Source organism: Microplitis demolitor, chromosome 2, assembly GCF_026212275.2.
Source record: "Microplitis demolitor isolate Queensland-Clemson2020A chromosome 2, iyMicDemo2.1a, whole genome shotgun sequence".
Lineage (NCBI taxonomy): Eukaryota > Metazoa > Arthropoda > Insecta > Hymenoptera > Braconidae > Microplitis > Microplitis demolitor.
The window spans coordinates 23,077,170-23,098,191 of NC_068546.1; the positions used below are offsets into that span (position 1 = coordinate 23,077,170).

At 29.2% G+C, this 21,022-nt stretch overlaps 4 protein-coding genes across 13 annotated transcripts; 2 read left to right on the plus strand and 2 right to left on the minus strand.

Annotated features, from left to right (window-relative positions):
- Positions 1-96: 96 nt before the first annotated feature.
- Positions 97-13,902, plus strand: LOC103574810 (mediator of RNA polymerase II transcription subunit 13). Of its 3 annotated transcripts, none has more exons than XM_053736826.1 (14): positions 97-371; positions 3,016-3,334; positions 3,551-3,719; positions 3,801-3,946; positions 4,045-4,489; positions 5,129-5,284; positions 5,889-6,645; positions 6,740-10,045; positions 10,108-10,299; positions 10,393-10,704; positions 10,785-11,123; positions 11,214-11,498; positions 11,614-11,885; positions 11,959-13,902. In XM_053736826.1, the coding sequence occupies exons 1-14, from the start codon at positions 303-305 to the stop codon at positions 12,089-12,091; spliced, it is 6,900 nt and encodes a 2,299-aa protein (XP_053592801.1). In that variant the 5' UTR covers positions 97-302; the 3' UTR covers positions 12,092-13,902. The 3 variants fall into 3 exon arrangements, with proteins under 3 accessions (XP_053592801.1, XP_053592802.1, XP_053592803.1); XM_053736827.1 differs by having other exon boundaries at positions 3,804-3,946; XM_053736828.1 differs by lacking the exon at positions 5,129-5,284.
- An 88-nt stretch (positions 13,903-13,990) lies between these two features.
- LOC103574811 (glycoprotein-N-acetylgalactosamine 3-beta-galactosyltransferase 1) lies at positions 13,991-17,200 on the minus strand. Of its 6 annotated transcripts, none has more exons than XM_053736831.1 (8): positions 16,894-17,200; positions 16,763-16,835; positions 16,388-16,558; positions 15,718-15,913; positions 15,467-15,639; positions 15,176-15,383; positions 14,964-15,102; positions 13,991-14,894 (listed from the first exon to the last, which is right to left on the minus strand). In XM_053736831.1, the coding sequence occupies exons 4-8, from the start codon at positions 15,797-15,799 to the stop codon at positions 14,336-14,338; spliced, it is 1,161 nt and encodes a 386-aa protein (XP_053592806.1). In that variant the 5' UTR covers positions 15,800-15,913; positions 16,388-16,558; positions 16,763-16,835; positions 16,894-17,200; the 3' UTR covers positions 13,991-14,335. The 6 variants fall into 6 exon arrangements, with proteins under 6 accessions (XP_053592806.1, XP_053592807.1, XP_053592804.1 ...); XM_053736832.1 differs by having other exon boundaries at positions 15,718-15,791; positions 15,877-15,913; positions 16,763-17,200; XM_053736829.1 differs by adding an exon at positions 16,638-16,666 and having other exon boundaries at positions 16,763-17,200.
- A 161-nt stretch (positions 17,201-17,361) lies between these two features.
- LOC103574812 (protein mago nashi homolog) lies at positions 17,362-18,095 on the plus strand. Its single transcript, XM_008554347.3, has one exon. It carries the CDS (start codon positions 17,521-17,523, stop codon positions 17,959-17,961), a length of 441 nt encoding a protein of 146 aa, XP_008552569.1. The 5' UTR covers positions 17,362-17,520; the 3' UTR covers positions 17,962-18,095.
- Positions 18,096-19,029: 934 nt separating this feature from the next.
- LOC103574813 (lysophospholipase D GDPD1) lies at positions 19,030-20,891 on the minus strand. 3 transcript variants are annotated; one of them, XM_014445254.2, is made up of 8 exons: positions 20,623-20,888; positions 20,423-20,441; positions 20,320-20,362; positions 20,072-20,253; positions 19,759-19,979; positions 19,537-19,670; positions 19,333-19,450; positions 19,030-19,265 (listed from the first exon to the last, which is right to left on the minus strand). In XM_014445254.2, exons 1-8 carry the CDS (start codon positions 20,632-20,634, stop codon positions 19,131-19,133), a joined length of 864 nt encoding a protein of 287 aa, XP_014300740.1. In that variant the 5' UTR covers positions 20,635-20,888; the 3' UTR covers positions 19,030-19,130. The 3 variants fall into 3 exon arrangements, with proteins under 3 accessions (XP_014300740.1, XP_014300739.1, XP_014300738.1); XM_014445253.2 differs by having other exon boundaries at positions 19,333-19,447; positions 20,423-20,891; XM_014445252.2 differs by having other exon boundaries at positions 20,423-20,888.
- Positions 20,892-21,022: the final 131 nt, after the last annotated feature.

A 21,022-nucleotide genomic window follows, 5' to 3' on the forward strand; every position in this document is an offset into this window, starting at 1 on the left:
ATATATGATATAAATATGGTTATTTAAAGTTTTAACATTTTGTCGTATAGCTGGCGCAAGAGTAGTTTTAGTGAATAGTCTGGCTGGCCTCCCGTCTGGTGTCTGCTATTGCTTGTTGTGCTCAGTGCAATCCGCCATTTTACAATCGCCATTGAAAGGTGAAAATCCATTTAAATGTTGGTTAATAATATAATTCTTGTGGACGAATAATTTGTCCAATAATTAAGTTGCTGTGGAAAGTGTGTGGGTTTATTGAGGAGTTTAACAACAAGTGATAAAACGTCGTGTACGATGGAGAAGCCATGACGCACCCGTCGCATCAGACTAACGGAGCCAGCTTGGAGGATTGCCACACGAATTTCTTCGCACTGGTGAGTACTACCAGTGTCTTTTTTTAACAACTCATATCTAACTTATGACATTACCATGCTTTCTTTCTTTTTCTTTTTTTTATTTTATTTTTTTGCCCATTTTTTGTACAAATCTTACCTTCAATTAAAAAAAAAAAAAAAAAAAAAAAGAAAGAAAAAAAAAAAACAAATTATTGTTTTATATGCTACTTTATGTACATAATATACCATATTTCATTCTAAAACACTAATTATAATTATTTGTTATCTATATATCTATCTATTGCCAAATTAAACGTCGTCTACCTACACAGTATTTTGTCTTTAGTTGGTTTACTTTAAGGCGTTGCTTTTCGTTGCTTTTCATTCCTTTTCGTGGCTTTTCATTGCTCTCTTTAGCGGCATCCTGGACCCCAAAAGTCAGTTTCTTCTTTTGGGATTTTATTTAATCAATTGGTTAAGCTCTCACACTTTCTCATGCCATTATTCCTACATAAAACCACTAAAAAATCAAACCAAAAAAAAAAAAAAAAAAAAAATAAAAATAAAAATAACAACGATTAAAAAAAAATAATAATAATGAAATAAAACGGGCTTAATAAAAGGAGAGAAAAAGAAAAAGAAAGACAGAAGGACTTGCAAGCGAAAGATTCTCTAGAGATGTGTACAATATATTCCTACATATACATATATAGACGTAGCAGCATATACATTGCATACATTTACGTAGCTATGCGTGTATATATACGTGGAAAGAAAGAGCGAGAGCGAGATAGAGATAGAGAAAAAGAAAGAAATATGTATAGCAGAGGGAAAGAGATATACAGTAACGGTGGTGGCGACTGTTTGTGTATCGACTGTGTGCTTCGTTCGAATAGAGTTGCTGCTTATACACGTTAAGTCTATACTAGAATTCACGTCCATAGAAAGAAATAGAAAGAGTTTCGAGATGACTCGCAATGCATTTATGTGTCAGATTCACCTAATTTTTAATTCATCACACTCTGGTATTGTTATTAATATTATTATTGTTGATTATAATTACCGATCAGAAATTTAAAAAAAAATAAAACTAAAAGATAAATCACCGTGATCTCAGATTAGTAAAGCAAGAAAAAAATTTAAAAAATTGGAGGATCTCTTGTTCTACTTGTTTCTCCTTTTTCCTCCTCTTTCCAGGATAGGAGGTAAATAGCGGACGTCGTCACACCACTGTTGTCCGTTACTCTGTAATATTAGACTTTACTTTCGCCTGCTCATAGATTCCTACTAATTCAACTTCTTATTATTGTTTTTTTCTTTTTATTCTGTTGGGTTACATTTAAAAGTTGCACTTTTATATTGCATATGCATATTCACACAAATAAACAAATTAATAATCCAATAATTTCCTTTAATAGCATTGTCCTTTTTTGGTCTATAAATCTACTGCATACTTGTTACTTTTTTTTTTTTTTTTTTTTTTTTTTAAATTAATGAAATTTAAATGTATACACGTTTCATTACTGTATCATTTATTATACACTTTCTGTTATCTAATAAAGATTAAATTGCTTGTTAAGTAATCGATAAATTAATCATAAATGTAATGAGGAAGGCAAGTTATAAAACAATAAAATTTTTATTCAGATTGTGGATGATTTAAAATATAATTTTTATTAATCCTTAACTGATATAATGCCGCTAAAGAAAATGGAGCAAACCGCTAGGTGAAAGCCTAAACTTTAAGTGGAGATGGAATATTTGAAAGTATTGTAGAAATCCCAGTATTTTTTTATTCAAATAAAGGATATTTGTCAAAACTACTAAATATTTATACGATATTAATTTATTAACGTTAACTGAAGATTTTTTACATATGTAGAATTAGAGATGAAAATAATATGTTACAAGTATAAAATTTAAAAAAATAAAATATGTAATGTAGTCACGCGGTTTAACTTGCACACCGTCTTGCTCATGTATTGATCAACGTGAAGCTTGACAAACCATCATACGGTGTAACTTGACATCTCGTTTTTATTCCCCTCTCTTATACTTATGCTCTTTACCCTTTTACATTTATATTTTATTTTTATTAAAAAAATACACGCATATATATGAATGCATATTGTGCAGCATTTTTAAATTTAATACTATTCCAAATAGCTTTGTTTAAAGTTGTTGAGGTCACAATAATCATGACACAATGTGTATTAAATTAACTAATACAAATGAGGAGTCGCATAACCGGCATAACCGTGTTTTATTCACTAGTAATCTTACAACATACAATACAATACAATCCAATATCAATGTAAACCCACGTGAAACTCAGTAAGATAAGCACCGACACTACTACTGTCGTCATAAACTACTTGATAGTTTAAGTTATGAGAGAGCTTTCAATGACAAGTGAGTAGTAGTTGCCTCCTCAGGAGTTGAGAATATAAAAAAAAGAAACAGAAAATAAAAAAAAATAAATTGTAGGATCCATGTAACAGGTGCCATTATTTTTTCACCCTCACTTAGAAATTTTAATCTTCTGCTATATTATTTTTTAACGCTTATCTCATGTCTCTAGATATTAATAAAAAATTCAAACTTATCACACAACTTTTTTTATTATAATTATAATTTTGATCATGACCTTTAATAATTTAATAATATTATTTTTTTTTTTCAGACGGATCTATGCGGGATAAAATGGCGGAAACTCGTGTGGGGCGAGATGGCCGGTGGATCCGTGGGTACCCCCCTTGAAGATCCAGTATTGTCGAGCTTCTCGCGTTGTCTAGCTGGCGATATACTCTGTGTGTGGCGACGAGTGGCGGCCACACCGGCAATGGGTACTTCTGGTACAGGCGCAATATTTGATATGGGAATAGCACCTTCGCCCGCTCCACCACCTTTATCACTGTCCGCTGCCAAAGAGCTTTGGATCTTTTGGTATGGAGAGGAACCCGATTTATCGGGTCTTATCTCACCAGAGCTTATTGCTTGCCGTAAGTTTATATTTATTTATTTTTTAGATTTACCGTATATATGTATATGTATATTGTCTTGGTTACGTGAGTTATCGATTGTGTTTGACAAAACCACGTGCCTTTCGGCCAATCGGAAGATGACTCGTAACTACACAAGCTTTATTTAAAAAATATTTTACTTTTATTATTTAAACTATTGATATAAATGTTATAATAATGGAATATAACAAACAGAGAGTGAGCAAGGCTCTTGGGAAAGCGGTCTCTCGTATGAATGCCGCTCGTTACTCTTCAAGGCTCTTCATAATCTCATTGAACGTTGTTTACTGTCTCGTGACTTTGTTCGCCTTGGAAAATGGTTCGTTCAGCCTTATGACGGTTTCGAGAAACATCGTTGCAACAGGTAAAATAATTTATCACTATATACAATAATAATAATTAAAAATTAATTTTATTTAATAATTTTATTTTTTACCGCTTACAGCAGTCATTTGTCATTTTCTTTTGCATTTTTCGTGCACGGTGACAGTACTGTTTGTGCAAGTGTTGATGTCAGGCAACATCCTGCTGTACGATATCTCACAAGAGCTTGTCTTCAACGTACACAGGCATCTCAAACTGACGCTAAAGGTAATTAAGCTTTTTTACTTTACATAATAATTATATAATTGTATTAGTTTGAATAAATTAAAAAATAATAATAAAAATTTTTTTGACCATTTTTATAGTAATTCTTGCTCCGTATGGGCTTGCTGGTACTCTAACGGGACAATCGAGTCGTATCGATTCACAATTCCTTGATGAGTGGAAACATTTTTATCCAATAAACAATAACAACATTGAACCCGGTCTTCCACCTTTCGTGGAGGTACTTGTTGGTGGCGTAAGGATGCGATATCCATCATGCTATGTTCTCGTTACTGACATGGATGATCTGCCTGTTGAATTGCCACCTTCACCTCCTTATAGTCCAGCAGCGGCAGCTATTTATGACTATCAAAATTACAGTCAAGGTGAAACAAAACCATCAACTGAATTACCTGAACGTGTTTGGGCCGAGTGTATACTTGGATCATCATCTTTATCCACTTCCAAAACAAATGAATCTTCCGTAGAGCTTGGTACCTGGACGTTTATTGATCCAACTCAAAAGTCTTCCTGCTTGTGTTCTAAGTAAGTCCTACAATTAACAACATTCAATATTTAACATAATTATTATGATTATTTTTTTTATTAATTGTTATGAAAATAAATTACAATCATTCTTTATTTCAAAGCATTATAAAATTTCATATTAATATAGTAATTACTATTATTGTTATCTTGAGCTAATTTATTTTTATCAATGTTGCGTTTGTTTTTTAATTATTGAGAATAAGCATGATTGTAAATAAGCCATAGTGTTTTTCATATATATTATTTAAATAAAAAATATGTATGTCTATTTAGAATTTTTATTGTTATGTGTCTGAAAAAATACTATTATCAAATTAATATAAATTTGCATCGAAAAATGGTTTTAGAATTAGAAGCATTTTCTTGCGTGACGTTTTTAATTTTTTTTTTATTTTTTTACTTTTATGAATGTTAAAATTCTACTCTTTAATTTTTTTACTTGGTAAAATAGTTATTGTTTATTTTTTTTAACGTCACATTATCGCATGTAAATCCATATCTCGATGATAAATCTATTTTATGATATTTTCATTATATCATTTATAAATTAATGAATGTTTATTACCTGATTGGGAACAATAAATTGAAAAAATAGAAAAAAAAAATTACGAGAGGTTGAAAACGCATCGGTTACAGGTGCACAACCCCCGGGGGTTGGAAGAGTCTGGCTTCCTCTCAAAATCAGAGGGAGAGAGTTGATAAAGGTGGACGACGGGCTGTCGTACCTTTCCATCGACGCTCTACCATTCCGTGGGATGCTTCTTGTCCCTCTGTTCTTGCTAATGCCCCCAGGTGGGTATTTTTCCCCCCAATTTTTTTTTTATTTTTATATTTAAAAATAATCAATAAATTCGTAATCACATCCATTTATCGTAAATCACGCGCAACAACATAATAATAATAATAATAATAATAATAATAATAATATAATTAATATTCAATTTATAATTAAAATGCATTAATAATGGTTATTAAATTAATTTATTTTCTTCTTTACTAAAAATCCACAATTATCATAAATATTAAAAATAATATCGTTGTAACTCACATTTCTAATTTTAAAATATCTTACGTACTAATTGGGGTTTTTTTTTTTTCCTATTATTTAATAAACTGCTGCATGTCAATATAGTTTGTAAATTCTTCAAGCATGATCACTCATTCTAGTTATTTTTCAGGTGGTAGGATGAATGTCGTTTTAGCTTTTAAAAGTAATTTATTTATATGTAAAAACACACACATATACATGATCATTCTAATAATATAATTAATTATCATCGCTTAATTATCAAAATCATATTCATTTAGATTTTGAAATAATGATAACATCGTATTATTAATTATCGAATTAAATTTAAAATTTGATTGATATTTGATTATTTTAATTATCATCTAGGTCGATTTCAAATAGAACCAATGATGCACCTAATACACCTCCTGAAGGTCCACCCTCTTATTCTCGAGGACCTCCGACTGGTGGTGATTGTCCTCCAGTACCATCGGTTGGGTCACCAAGCTCACCAGCACCTTCACCACTTCCAACACCTCATTCTGAACCGGCATCTGTACCACCGTCGGTGGATCCAACGATGCCAACGTTGAGTCCTCAACCACCGTCAAATCATCCCAATGCAGCTCCGTCATTAACATCATTACATGGATCTAAATCAGTCTCGTCAACCAGCTGCAATACTAGTAGTAATAATAACAATAATAATAATAGCAGCAATATCAGTACGAGCAACACTACCAGCAGTAACAATAATAATAACAACAGCAACAACAATAATACCACCAGCAATAATAATAATAATAATAATAATAATAATAATAATAATAATAATAATAATAGTAGCTGTAATAATAATCAAGTTGTAAATATGATAACTGAAACAACGTTAAAGCGACCAATACTCTCATCGAGAGAATATGAAGGTGCACTTTTAGAAGATGAACCTCCACTTTCTTGGCTATATGATTATTCAACTCAAGAGGCTTGGCTTAATCATCCAGTTAAAAGATTTAAACCATCTCCACCGGTTGGTTCACTACATCAACGTGGTAATAATTTGTATACAGTGACAAATTCACCGACAAATCAGCAGCCACAAGTAACAAAATTAGAAATAAAACAAGAACCAGGTGTAGTTTTGGTTAGTATTTAAAATAATTAAAAAAAAAAAAAATTTCATGTTAATGACATTTATATTGATAATAATGTGGATTTTTAAAAAATTATTTTTTCAGGGTGATTGTGCAGGAACTGGTGAAAGGCGAAATGGTGACAGAGAAGGTGAAGAAAATGAACGTGTAAGAGAAGAAAGTGAAAGAAATAGAAATGATCCTTATGAATTTGATGTAGCTGGAGATGAGGAAAATGATAGTGGGGAACATAGTGTAGTTGGTGCTGATGGTTTAAGACGACCACGTGATGAACCACCAAACTCGGGTTCTCTATTTACCAGCGAAGGTCTTCAAGTATCTTATAAAGATCTTGATCAGATATTTGATAATTCAGATCCTGATACATCAAGTGATGAAACAAATTTAAATCAACTTCAAGTCCAAACACCACCAGGTTCAAATAAATCTGGTGGGATGCATGAAGATACTCGTATTGACAGTATAACTAAACAAAATAATCGTGGTGTAGGTGTTCTTCGGCCTGAAGAATTATCGAAAATGTTTCCAACACCACCCTCATTGGAACATAATCCAGTAGCATCACCTTGTCAGTTAAATGATGTACCAATCGATCAAACTGAACTTACGGCACCTCAAAGATCACTTCGTCATGCTCCAGATATTTATCCAAATATGGGATCACCTTCAGAAGAACCAATTGATGACTGGTCTTATGTTTTTAAACCACCGACAATTTGTAAACTTGTTGGATCATCAAAATATGCACCATTAACTAATTTACCTAGCCAATTTCTGCCACCTATCACACTGCCTTCACACTGCGTATATAGACCTTCTTGGCAGTGTAATAATAATTCTACAAATAATCCAAACAATAATAACAGTAGTAATGAAAAAAATCCATTACATTCATCGTCATCATCTTCATCATCATTATTAGTACCCCCATCAAAATCTGTTAATAATACTCAACAGGATCAACAGCAAGAACAATCACATCATCAAGATCAACAGGCACAGCCACAACAACAGCTATCGCAACAGCATCATCATCATCAGCAGCAACAACAACAACAACAACAACAACTGTCACAACAGCAACAACAACCATCATTACCACCACCTCCACCCCAGCAACAACAACAGCAACAGCATCACCACCACCAACAGCAGCAACAGCAATTAGCAACAATATCTCATCAACAGCAATTATGTCCTTCGAGTCCTAATCCTAATAATGTTGGTAATCTTTATCGAGCGGCAGCAGGAAGACCTCCACCTCCCCCTTATGATCAACCAAGTCCTGCAACTTCAACAACTTCATCATATTTAAATAAAAATATAAATAGTATTGATGCAGATACACCGGGTCCAATACGTGCACCAGAATCAAATTCTTTAGTAGTAAATATACTTCTTGGTGATACTGTTCTTAATATATTTCGTGATCATAATTTTGATAGCTGCAGTCTTTGTGTTTGCAATTACGGTCAAAAAGTTGTTGGTAATATAAAAGGAGCTGATGCTGTTTATTTAGCTGGTGCTTGGACAAACGGTAGTGGTTTATTTCAAGATGAAGAACAAATAAGGTGCAATTGTGGTTTTAGTGCAGTGGTATATCGTCGATTGGCTCATCAAGCAGGATTGTTTTATGAAGATGAAATGGAAATAACAGGTATTGCTGAGGATCCATCTGAAAAGAAAAAAGGATCACTCGTTGCAGTAATATCAGGAAGTGGAAGTGGTAGTGGTAGTGGTGGTAGTGGTGGTGGTGGTGGTGGTGGTGGTGGTGCTGCTGTTGCTACTGATAATAATAATAAACAATCTGGTTCTGAAGAACTTGATGTTATCACTCCAAGTGTATTAGAGCTTCTTCGTGAACAATGTGCAATTATTCAAAGTTCGGCTAGTAGCTTATATCGAGCTGCTAAAGTATATGCAGTTAATAGAAATAATAATAATAATATAAATAATTTAAATGTTTTACCAGCTCTTAATACATTAGAATTTAATGATGGTAATGAAGTGTCTTTAATTGCATTAGAACAAGGTAAATTAATAGATGGTGGTAATTCTGTTGAAAGAACAGTAAGAATGGTTGGTGTACATCGATGGGGATTTTTAAAAGCTCGTGGTCCACAGTGTAGTGGTGATATTCTTCGTATGATGCGTACACTTCAACCATTACTTCAAGATGCAGTACAAAAAAAATGTACTACAAGAATGTGGGAAGCACCATATACAGTTACTGGTCCATTAACTTGGAGGCAATTTCATCGTCTTGCTGGTCGTGGTACTGAGGATAGATGTGAACCACAACCAATACCAGCTTTAGTTGTTGGATATGACAGAGATTGGTTATCATTATCACCTTATGCTCTGAGTTATTGGGAAAAATTATTATTAGAACCATATTCTGGACCACGTGATGTTGCTTATGTTGTTTTGGCGCCAGACAGTGAAACAATCGTAAATAAAGTTAAATACTTTTTTCGTGAATTATCAACGACATATGAAATTTGTCGATTAGGAAAACATACACCAATAACAAAAACATGTCGTGATGGTATAATGCGTGTTGGTAAATCATCATGTCAAAAATGGTCTAAACAACCATTAGTTGATGATTGGTTTAAATTATTAGGTGAAAATCAAATGGGTGAACAATTAAGGCTTTATGCGCAAGTCTGTAGTAATCGACTAGCACCATATTTAACTCAAGTTATTCAAGATCGTAGTCTATTAGATCCTGATTCAAATAATCACAAACAACAATCACAACATCATTCACATCATCAACAACAATCACAATCACCGTCTGTACCACCAGGTGAATCAATGCCAGGAACACCAGATGCTACTGGTACTAATATTAATACTAATACTAATACTGTTAGTGTTAATATTAAAACAGAACCTGCTGTTGGTGAAAATGAAACAGCTCCAAGTGAAACACCCTTATCAAATACAACACCAAATGCTAATTCAACAATGGGTAATGTTACACCGGCTATTCCGCCTTCTTCACCTTCAAATACATCAATAAATCCTAATACTAATTCGTCATCAATAAATCCTAATACTAATTCATCAATAGCTATTAAAACAGAACCTGGTTCGTCAAATCCAATGACAACGACATCAATTAATTCAACGACAAATACGTCAACTGTATCATCATCAATTGGATCAACAACTAATACGACAACCTCAACAACGACAACTATTGGACCGGATGAGGAAGAAATTGAACCTCCATCAATTGTTGTTTATATTGTTGAACCATTTTCATTAGGTGGTCCTGAAAATTCAGATCGCCGGCGATTAGCTATTCTTGCACTTTTAAGAGCATATTCCACAGCACTCAATGCTATGCCCGAAAATTTAAGATCTAATATTAATGTCCAGGTAATTATTCTTATTATTATCATTATAAATATATACATAATAATAATTATTATTATTTACAGTTAATATCGCTGGAAAGTATAGTAGAATTAGGACGAGCACGTGAACGACGAAAAATTCAAGATGAAATGCGTTCATTGGCATTAAATGTATTTCTCCAAGGTAGACGGCTATTAAATCACAATTCAACAGTTAAAAGTCTTACTGGTTTTGGTACTGCTGCAGCAGCTGATATTTTCCTTAAAAATAAAGATGTAATTATTTCTATTTCTATTATTATTATTATTATTATTATTATATATGTTCAGTATAATAATAATAATATATTTAATATTTATAATTTTCAGGAACGAAATAAAGCGGCTTATCGTTTATATACACCGGCCTATGTACTTGCGCCATTACGATCAAAGAGTGAAGCACCTGAATCTTTTGGTATTGCCGGTCCAGAAGAGTGTGCTGTTATGTATCTTAGTTATTGCTTGAGTGAAGATCAGTCACTATTACTTGCAGTTGCGACTGATGATCGTGGTGAAATTTTTGAGAGTGCTGCTATAAATATTGATGTGCCAAATCGTAAAAGAAGAAAACGTGCATCTGCTCGACGTATTGGATTGCAAAAACTTATGGACTTTATACTTGGTGTCATGTCACAAGGCGTAAGTTGTTGTTATTATTATTATTATTATTATTATTATTATTATTATTATTGTTATTTAATAAATTATTATTATAATAGGTGCAACCATGGAGGCTAGTTGTAGGCAGAGTTGGTCGAATAGGTCATGGTGAATTAAAAAGTTGGGGCTGGCTCCTTTCTCGAAAATCACTATTAAAAGCTTCTAAACATTTAAAAGATATTTGTGGTCAATGCAGCCTTTTATATCCATCTGCTGCACCATGTGTGTTAAGTGCTTGTCTTGTATCACTTGAGCCCGATTCAACGCTTCGATTAATGGCTGATCAATTTACACCAGATTCAAGATTTAGTCAAGCATCTGTTAACTGTCAACTCTCAACACCCCAAGATGTCACTTGTACTCATATACTTGTCTTTCCGACTTCAGCTACGACACAAGTAATTTCAATTAAATATAATTAAATAATTATTTATTTTTTTAATAATAATAATTATTATTATTTTTTTTATATATATATATATATATAGTCATCACAAACAGCATTTCAAGAGCAGCATATAAATGGACCTGAGCTTGGTGACGATGAATTATTTTCAGCTCTAAATGATGACATGCCGGAAGGTATGGAGGGTATGGGAGACTTTAACGATATTTTTAATGTTTGGCCTGAGGCTAGTGCGGGTGGTGGACAAAGTCCTGGTAACAGTCCTCATAGACCAGAAGGTTCACCTTTGGGCGGTGACGGAGGTGGTTCTGGTATGGGAAATCATGACGGTCCTGGTAGTCCATTTCCATGCAGCAGTACACCAAGGGTATGTTTTATTATTTTTATTTCTAAACAAAAAAAAAAAAAAAACATTTATAACAATAATAATAATAATTATAATAATAATAATAATATTAATTAAATTACCGGTATTATGTTAGACTGCAAACGCTGATCAAACAGAAGACGTAGCAAATCTTCATTTACAACCATTGGCTCTTGGTTATTTGGTATCTACAGCGCCATTAGGCCGTATGCCATCTTGGTTCTGGTCAACGTGTCCACATCTTGAAGGTGTATGTCCGGCATTTTTGAAAAATGCTCTTCATCTACACAGTCCAGCCATACAACAAAATAGCGATGATATACTTCAGCAACAGAGTGCATTAACAGCTCATCCTCTTGACTCACAATATACTACGGATGTATTGAGGTATATATATTTTTTAATTAAACCGAAAAAAAAATAATGAAATTTTTTATTATTATATTTATTTGTTATATAGATATGTGTTGGAAGGATACAACGCTTTATCTTGGCTTGCAGTAGATGCAAATACCAAGGATCGACTTTCTTGCTTACCGGTACATGTTCAAGCGCTAATGCAACTTTACCACACAGCAGTAGCTCTCGTTTGACCCAGACTCACTTTCCTTGTGGTGCTTTATGCACACCTCTCTTATGCACTCATTACCGTAATATCTAATAACATTCGGGGATTTATGGACACAATTATATTCATACGCCCTTATCTTATTAAATTGTACTTTGATGTCGACAATTGCTAACATTACAATTCGACTGATTCTCTGTTGAATCTTCAATGACAATTACAATCACTATCTATCTATATTTATTAAAACAACAACTAAAGTAATGAGATAAACAAAAAAAAAAAAAAAAAAAAAAAAACAAAAAAAAAACAAAAAAAAAACAAAAAAAAACAAAAAAAAAAAAAAAAAAGACAACTTGAATGATATTTCAATTATTAGAGTACTCTTTATATCGATATTATTATTATTATTTTTATTTTCTAAATTATCTTTGTATACTACTGTATTTCTTTTACAGTTAGAGGAGGGAGATCGTATGATAAATATCAAATATATTAAATAATAGTAATATTATTATTATTAAACAAGAAAAAAGAGGGGGAAAAAAGGAGGAAAGAGTACGCATAATAATTTGCTAAAATTGTTGTCTCGTCGTTAATTTAGATAGTTCAATTTGAATGAGAAAATGGAAAAATAAAAAAAAAATATAATAATAATAATAATAATAATAATAATAATAATAATAATAGGGTTACACAATTCAAGTGTTTTTAATTGTAAATTAAATTTTTGTACAAAGCTTTTAATTATTATTAGTGACAAAGTAATATAACATATATTACGTTATTTTTTAATTTTGTATAGATAAATAATTTTAAAAATTGATATTGAAAAAAAGAATGTGCAAGACACTATAAATGTGTTATTAAGGTCTTGACATTCTTTTATCAAAACTCCCATAAGTCTCTCCCGTATTTTATTTTTACTTTTTTCTTGTTTTCCTTCTTTTCTTTTTATTAATTTAATTTAATTTTTTGATTGTATAGAAGTCCCATGGTAGATCAAAAATACAAATTAAAAAAAAAAAATAAATAAATAAATATATTGTATTAATAATATAACAATGATATTCAAACATTTATAATAACTATTAGAAATAATAATTATAATAATAATAATAATAGTAATAATAATAATTCGTAAGGCAAGTAGATCTATGCCTCTGATCTTTTGTTATAAAATAAATTTTCCAAAGAAAAAATGATTATTTGGAAGGGGCCTAGTCATGTTGGCTAAAAATTTTTGACGAACAAAAGAGAAAAAAATGAAAAAGTAAATAAGTTAAAAATTAATAAATGTTTTATTCATAATAGATTACCTTTATTATAATAATAAAAATAATAATAATAATTTTAATTGTGTAAAATATTAGTTATTTTTAAATAATTTATTATCGAAATCTTTAATTATCGATGATACTAGATAATTATAAGTGGAAAAAATACAGTTATCATTAGAAATGAAATGATATGAGGGAAAAAAAAGATTAGAAGAAAAAAAAAGAGACAAACTTTTTCCTCCGCATTTTTTATTCCACGAAAAATCTAGAATAATAAGTAATTATACAAAGAAATATGAAAAACTGAAGTATGTTTACTAATACGAGGGCTAAGATATAAAAATTGCGTCAGTTATATAGTACAAAATATTACTTGTACATAGAAAAAAATCATTATCCCCAAACAGTTGGTTTATTTATTCATAAAATCGTCCTCACTCACTTTGTATCTATAGTATTTATTACATGGGTAGTTAATATTATTATCATTATTATTATTATTATTATTATTATTATTATTATTATTGGGATTATTATATTACCATTATTATAAATATTTTATGTGTTTTTTTATTATTACTATTATTTTTCTTTATCATAATTCAATGGGAATACGTGCAAAAATGTATCTTAACTAAATAGGTATCGACACAAGATTATTATCATTATTTATTTTATTTTATTTTTTTCTAACTCTTTTATGTTATTGTTCCCTGTGTGCCGCAGGAGTTATTTTTTTTTCTTTTTTTCCTTGCACTTTGATACTTCTAAAACCAATTTAAAAAAAAAAAAAAAAAAAAACAAGATTTACAATTTATCACGTTAACGTGATAAATAGTTGTAATTATTATTAACAGCTGACTAGCATAAAGTTTTCAATGGGTTATTTTTTGTTTTTTGTTTTGTTCAATTCACTGTTAACATTAATGAAAACAGTATATTTAAATAACCATTCTTGTAGTTAATAACTATTAATGAATTATTTAAGACTAGGATTCTGTAATGGTAATAGTCGGTTTCACGGATGGTGATATTGTCTGAATATCTTGAACCTTGTGGGTGATACCATATGGTCTTAAATGATAAATCAAGTACTCTAAAACATACATCATATTTGGCGAAACATAGTGAAACGACACAGCACTATCTGAACAACAATCTAAACCATCTTTAGTGTCATAATATATATATTTCCAATACCAAAAGCTTTTGTCAACATGATTAGGTATCAAATGATGTTCTGGTACAAATGGAAAGAATCTTCCTCTTCCATGAGGATCTCGTGTGTCCATGGCTTTTACTCCAGCATTTTCTAAACATTTACCCATTTCAACGTCTTCAGCACCACCATTATCTTGACGACATTTAGTATTATCAGGCAATGCATCGTTGATAAATTTTTTTAAACCTTCTTTACTAAGTACATAACCAGCTCCACCACTCATGTATCCTTGTTTTACAAATGGCTTAAAACGGCAACCAAAATACAACGGAGATGATGGATCGTACGACGATAACATGTATCGTAAATTTTCTACTATCACGTATCTATAATATTAATTATAATAAAAATATTATTATTATTATTAATATAACTATAAATTGAATGATACTTACGTATCATCATCCGCTTTCATAAACCAGTCGGCTTCGTCTTTATAATTTTCATAAGCGTATTTAAATGCCTCTTTGGTTTTAGCCCATAAATTATCACGGCCTTCTTTTACTGATAAAACTACAGTTGGTAAAGTTAAATCTTAAATAATAAATAAAGAGTAAGTAAGTAAATATTTAAATATTAAATACTAAATAAATAAATATAACATTACCTTCTGCTGAACTCATAAATAAAAGAATATTACAACGTTTACCCCACGTTGCCTTAACATGACGTGCTTTACTTTGATGATTTTTTGGATTAGTCATTACCCAACATAAAACCCGAATTTTTTTAGCCATTTCTTGAGCAACTTTGTCTTCACCTTTGTGAAAATCTTCATCATTTCCATGAAAATTAACTTCTACATTAGGTCCTAACTGGAATATATAATAAATATTTAAATAAACTTATTAATACCAAGTGTTTAATATGTATGTATATAAATAATAAATCTGTTTACTTCATTATCAAGTTCTGAATAATGATGAGGATCTCTAAGACTAGACCTGCCTGGCATCCAACTTAATATATGTGGCACATCTTTGGTTGCTGTGATTAAAAGACACGCTGAGAAAAATCCAAATATCATTCCTGTTGCTAACGTCAATACAAAACGTCGACCACCACAATGACCTAAATATTATTATCATTATTATAATGATAATAAATTAAAGAGAAAAAAAAAAAAAAAAAAAAAAAAAAAAAACTTACTATTTAAACCAGGAATCCTTTGCTGAACCATTATATAAGAATTAGGACTACTAAGCTGTGCGAGGTAGCTTTTACTAAGCATATGATTTTTATATTATAAATTTTATTTTATTTTATTTATTTTTTCTTGGATTTATCTATCAATAAAAAATTTCTTACATTTATGGGTTTCTTTTTTTGAGACCATTTTAATTTTCTAGAACATAGAAAAATATAATCTATTAATATTAAAACAAAATTTACACATCAACGCAATGTTTAAATTGAATAACAGAATTCACGCAATCTAAAAGTGATAACTGATAAGATATTTCCTCTTAGATTCTCAATTATTATTATTATTTTCGTCAACGACTTTATTTCATTTAAATTAACCGATCGATGTATATTTATTTTATAAATTTATATAAAATATCATTATTATTATTTAAATAAAAACTCTAACGAATAAACTGAGGAATTTTAAAAAATAAATACACCCGTATAGTTTAATTGCTTAAATAATTAATCTTTTTAGCAAATAAAATTTATAAAATTAAAACTATATATCTTAATAATTGCAATGAATTTAAATTAAAAAATATAAAAAATAAATAAATTATATTTTTTAAATAGTACAATAGGTAAATAAAATATTAACTGTACTAAAAATTGATTGAAAATAAATTACCCATGCTACATGTCGAATAAAACCATAATGTTTTTTATGCGATGACACAAACACATACTGGTTAAATAAAAAGACAATTCAATAATAATTCCGTGACTGAAATAACAGTTTCGTTGTTGTATAAGTTTTTATAGTTGTTTTTATTATTATTACTATAAAAATATTTTTTTGCTGAAATATTAAATTAATGAAAATAAATAATAATATGAAAAAGGATTATAATTTATAAGCGGAATAGATAATGACATACGCTAAACTGATAAACGTCATCATGCAATTCTAGATAGTAAATATAATGAATAATAATAATAATAATAAAAATTAAAATTAAAATAAATAACAAATGAAAAAGGAAAAAAGAAAAAAAATACATACATGCACAAAACAATTGTTTTCAGTTAGCATACACAGTATCATATTTTTCTGGTAGTGTGACTATCGCAAAACACTAAAAAAGAAAAATGACTTAGCCTTTGCTAAACAATTATGTTTTCTCACGTCTATACTATTAATCATCGGCGTCGTCGTTCGTTCGTTGAGCTGTTGATCGTTTATAATGATATTGGTTTAAATGCTCCGTCTCCATGTTTATATTTGCTGATGTATACTCGTTATACTTTTTTAGTTTAGTATTCTGTGTGAATGTGTAATAATCTGTATTGACTGTATTGCTTATAATTTATATAAATGTATGTGTAAATACATACATATGTATATTATTACGATTATTACAAATACAAATGGGTATGCTGGTTATATATCGCTTATACATACGTATGAAAATCTACACACCACACTCTCTCTGTGTGCTGTCTGTCACTGTATAATATATAGCAGTGTGTAGTGTGTATTGACAGATGATAACATTTTAAATTTCCCTCCTGCAAGTATTAGTACATGTTCTAGTCGCTTGGCGATGTCCGTGATGTCGATCTATAATTATTTATATTATTTTTCTTTTCAACCTTAAATTGTAGGTTAACTACACGACGTTAAAAAAGATAAAAAATTGCTGTTACTGTCTTTTGCATACTGTTGATTGGTTGTGTGATATATAATTGTATACACATATAATTACAATTATAATAAAACAAAGTTGATAAATAATAATAATAATAATAATAATAATAATAATGTCAACGGATTTTTATATAAGATATTACGTTGGTCACAAAGGTAAATTTGGTCACGAATTTTTGGAATTTGAATTTCGTCCTGACGGTAAATTGCGCTATGCAAACAACTCAAATTACAAAAATGACACAATGATCCGTAAAGAAGCTTATGTACATCAATGTGTTATGGAGGAATTAAAAAGAATAATTCAAGATTCGGAAATAATGCAAGAAGATGATTCCTTGTGGCCACAACCAGACCGAGTTGGTAGACAAGAGTTGGAAATAGTAATTGGAGATGAGCATATATCATTTACAACTTCGAAAACTGGTTCCCTCCTTGATGTTAATCAATCTCGTGATCCAGAAGGACTTCGTTGTTTCTACTATTTGGTTCAAGATCTAAAATGTCTTGTTTTCTCCCTCATTGGACTTCATTTCAAAATCAAGCCGATATAAAAATTTAATAAATATACTTTTCATCATACCATCTTGGTTTTTTCTTATCATAATCATTATTGTAATTCCATAATCAACACATTATATTTTAATGTATTACTTTCAATAAAATATAATTTCAATAATCTTTATAATTATTGTTGTTTATTATTTTCATTTCTCTTTAATATTTTATTAGTTTAAAGCAGTTTAAAGTAAGGTTATATTTTATTATTGTATATTTTGGTACAGTATTAGTAGATTTATATACCTATAAAGGGAGGATATCTATTGTAGTGTTACTACTTAAGTACTGTATTGATTTTAAACGATTCCAATTAAGTTAATAATCAATACAACGACAACTAAACATCAAAATGGCTTCAATATAAACAAAAGTTTATATTTTTAAATAAAAACTACTGAAAATAACTCATTAACTATCAACAATAAGTCAACATATGAAGAAAATATATAAAGGTTATGTTAATTTGTTATTTAAAATAATAATAACTACCTGGAAAAAGTTTAAAATAAATAAACAAACAATGTCACAATTAAATAATCAACAAGTTAACAATGACAGAGTAGTGACAGATTCAGTACATGAAAGATTAAGAGAAAGAGTGAGTGTTTTTTGCCAAGAATGTAAAATAAATATTGTTAACAGTTTAACTGAAATAGAAAAACATTTTAATATTAACCATCCATCATCGTCAAAATGTGCTTATTGCCATGAAAAAGTTTATCACTATATTCTTAAACAAAAAGAAACCAGTGGAAATGAAAATGTAACTGAAAAAATATTCCACAGATGCGAACATGGATCCAGTTAATAAAATAATAATAATAATAATTCACCACTCAATAACTTTAAGTACGTAAATTTTTTTTTTTATTTTTGTACTGATATTTATATATTTTTCATAATTAAATTTATTAATAAATAACATCAATAAAGATACAGTCTTTGGTATTATATACCCATAATTTTGTTTTTGGTTTCAGTTATTGTGCAGAAAAAATAGATTTTTTTTTTTTTTTTTTTTTTTTTTTTTTTTTTTGTGCATTCATCCACTGATTAATTTACAAAAAAATAATTATTTTATAAATATTTACGACTGGATATAATATAATTTGTACCAATTATTTAAATAATTTAAGTGGGTAAAAATATTAATTTAGTAAACTTACTCAACAATTTTAATTTTATTTATTTCTAAAAATTTTTTCAATTTTGTTGGATAATCAGTCATGACACCAGTAGCACCAAGTTCAAAAGCTTGCCGGAATTCTTCTTCTGTATTTAATACCCAAAAATACACCTAAAAATAATAAAATAATATTAATAAAATAAATAAACTATTATTGGTAATATTTAAATTAATATACTTGAATTCCTCGAGCTCTAAGATGATTAAATAAACAAGGCCTCATTAGCAATAAATCAATACTACGGCAGATTATTTTTTCATACGGTAAAAATGAACCTACTGGATTTCTTCGTCTTCTATATTAAATAAATAAATTTATGTAATAAACAAAAAAATGATAAAAAACAAAAAAAAAAAAAAAAAATTTGTTTATGACAATCACCTTGAATAAATAGAAGGTAAAAATATTTCTAAATGGCTCTCTTTAAGTGGTACAAAAGGTAACAAGCCTGTATACATTAATAAAATAAGAAAAATGACACGACGCATTGAAAATAACAAGTTGATACTAGGATTCTATAACAAAAGAATTATAAAAATAATAAATTTTACTACATAAGCTACATTTTAGTATAATAATAATAATATTTAATAATAAACTCACAACTTTATAACATTTAAGAGTTATTTCATCATTAAAATTACCCCAAACAGTGTACTCTTGACGTTTATAAAATTTAACTAACTCTGAAACTTTGTATATCAATTGATCATCATTTATTTTTATATCAATATTTATTGGAAAATTTGGAAATTCTTCAAATACATCTTTAAGCAAAGGAATTTTTCGTTCTTCATCCTTTCCAGAGCCAACAAATTCAACTTCTAAATATTTATTTTAAATTAATTTATTAAAAAGTAATAATTAACAAAAATAATAATAATAAAAATAATAATAATAATAATAATAATAATACCTGGATCAAAATCAATTGGCAATACCGGTTTAAGAATAGGCAAGTCTTTGTAATTTACTTGACAAATATTTTTATCTACACCTGTAGTTCTTAATAAATTTTGGTCATGAGATACAATAACTTGTCCATCTTTTGTTAATTGACAATCTAACTCTAACATTTGTGTACCAACTGCTACTGCTCTAAAATTTATATTTCACAAATTTTTATAAATTTAATTTTTTTTTTCTATTTTTCTTTTTTTATACCTTTTAAATGCACTCAAAGTATTTTCATAACTCTCTCCGGCACCTAAAATCAATAAATTAAATAAATCACTTTTTAATATTATTATTAATAATAATATCTCACCTCCTCGATGACTTATGTGCTGACAATTGAATTTTATGTTTTTTTTTTTGTGTAAAAGTCGAGGATATTTAAAGAGAATAATTGATGTAAGCACATATCCACCAAAAATTGTATAGAAAAACATTTTTCACATGTCATTTAATTATTTATTATTATTATTATTATTGTTGTTGTTGTTATTGTTATTATTTATAACTTACGGTATAGTACATTTGTATAATTGTTATATATTTAAATAATTAATAGACAGAGAAGTATCACTTGACAGTTTGGTTGGATAATAACAAACAAAAAATATTTACTTACACACTGTTTTGTATATTTTGATTTAACTACAATAAGAATTTAAAATAAATTAAAAGTCATTGACACGTACCGAAAAAGATAAATAAATTTACTACAGTGTGATTAATTTTGGGCTGCCTTGCCTTCCACGATAATTACACAGTTATAGAACTGCCATAAACGCTCTTATGATTCAGCCATTGTCTGATAAAATTGGAAATCTTGTTATCGACATTATACTTCAGGAGGAGTATGGAGGGGGGGATATCTCACCTGTATTAGCAATATTTTTTGGCTGCCAAAACATTTTTTTAT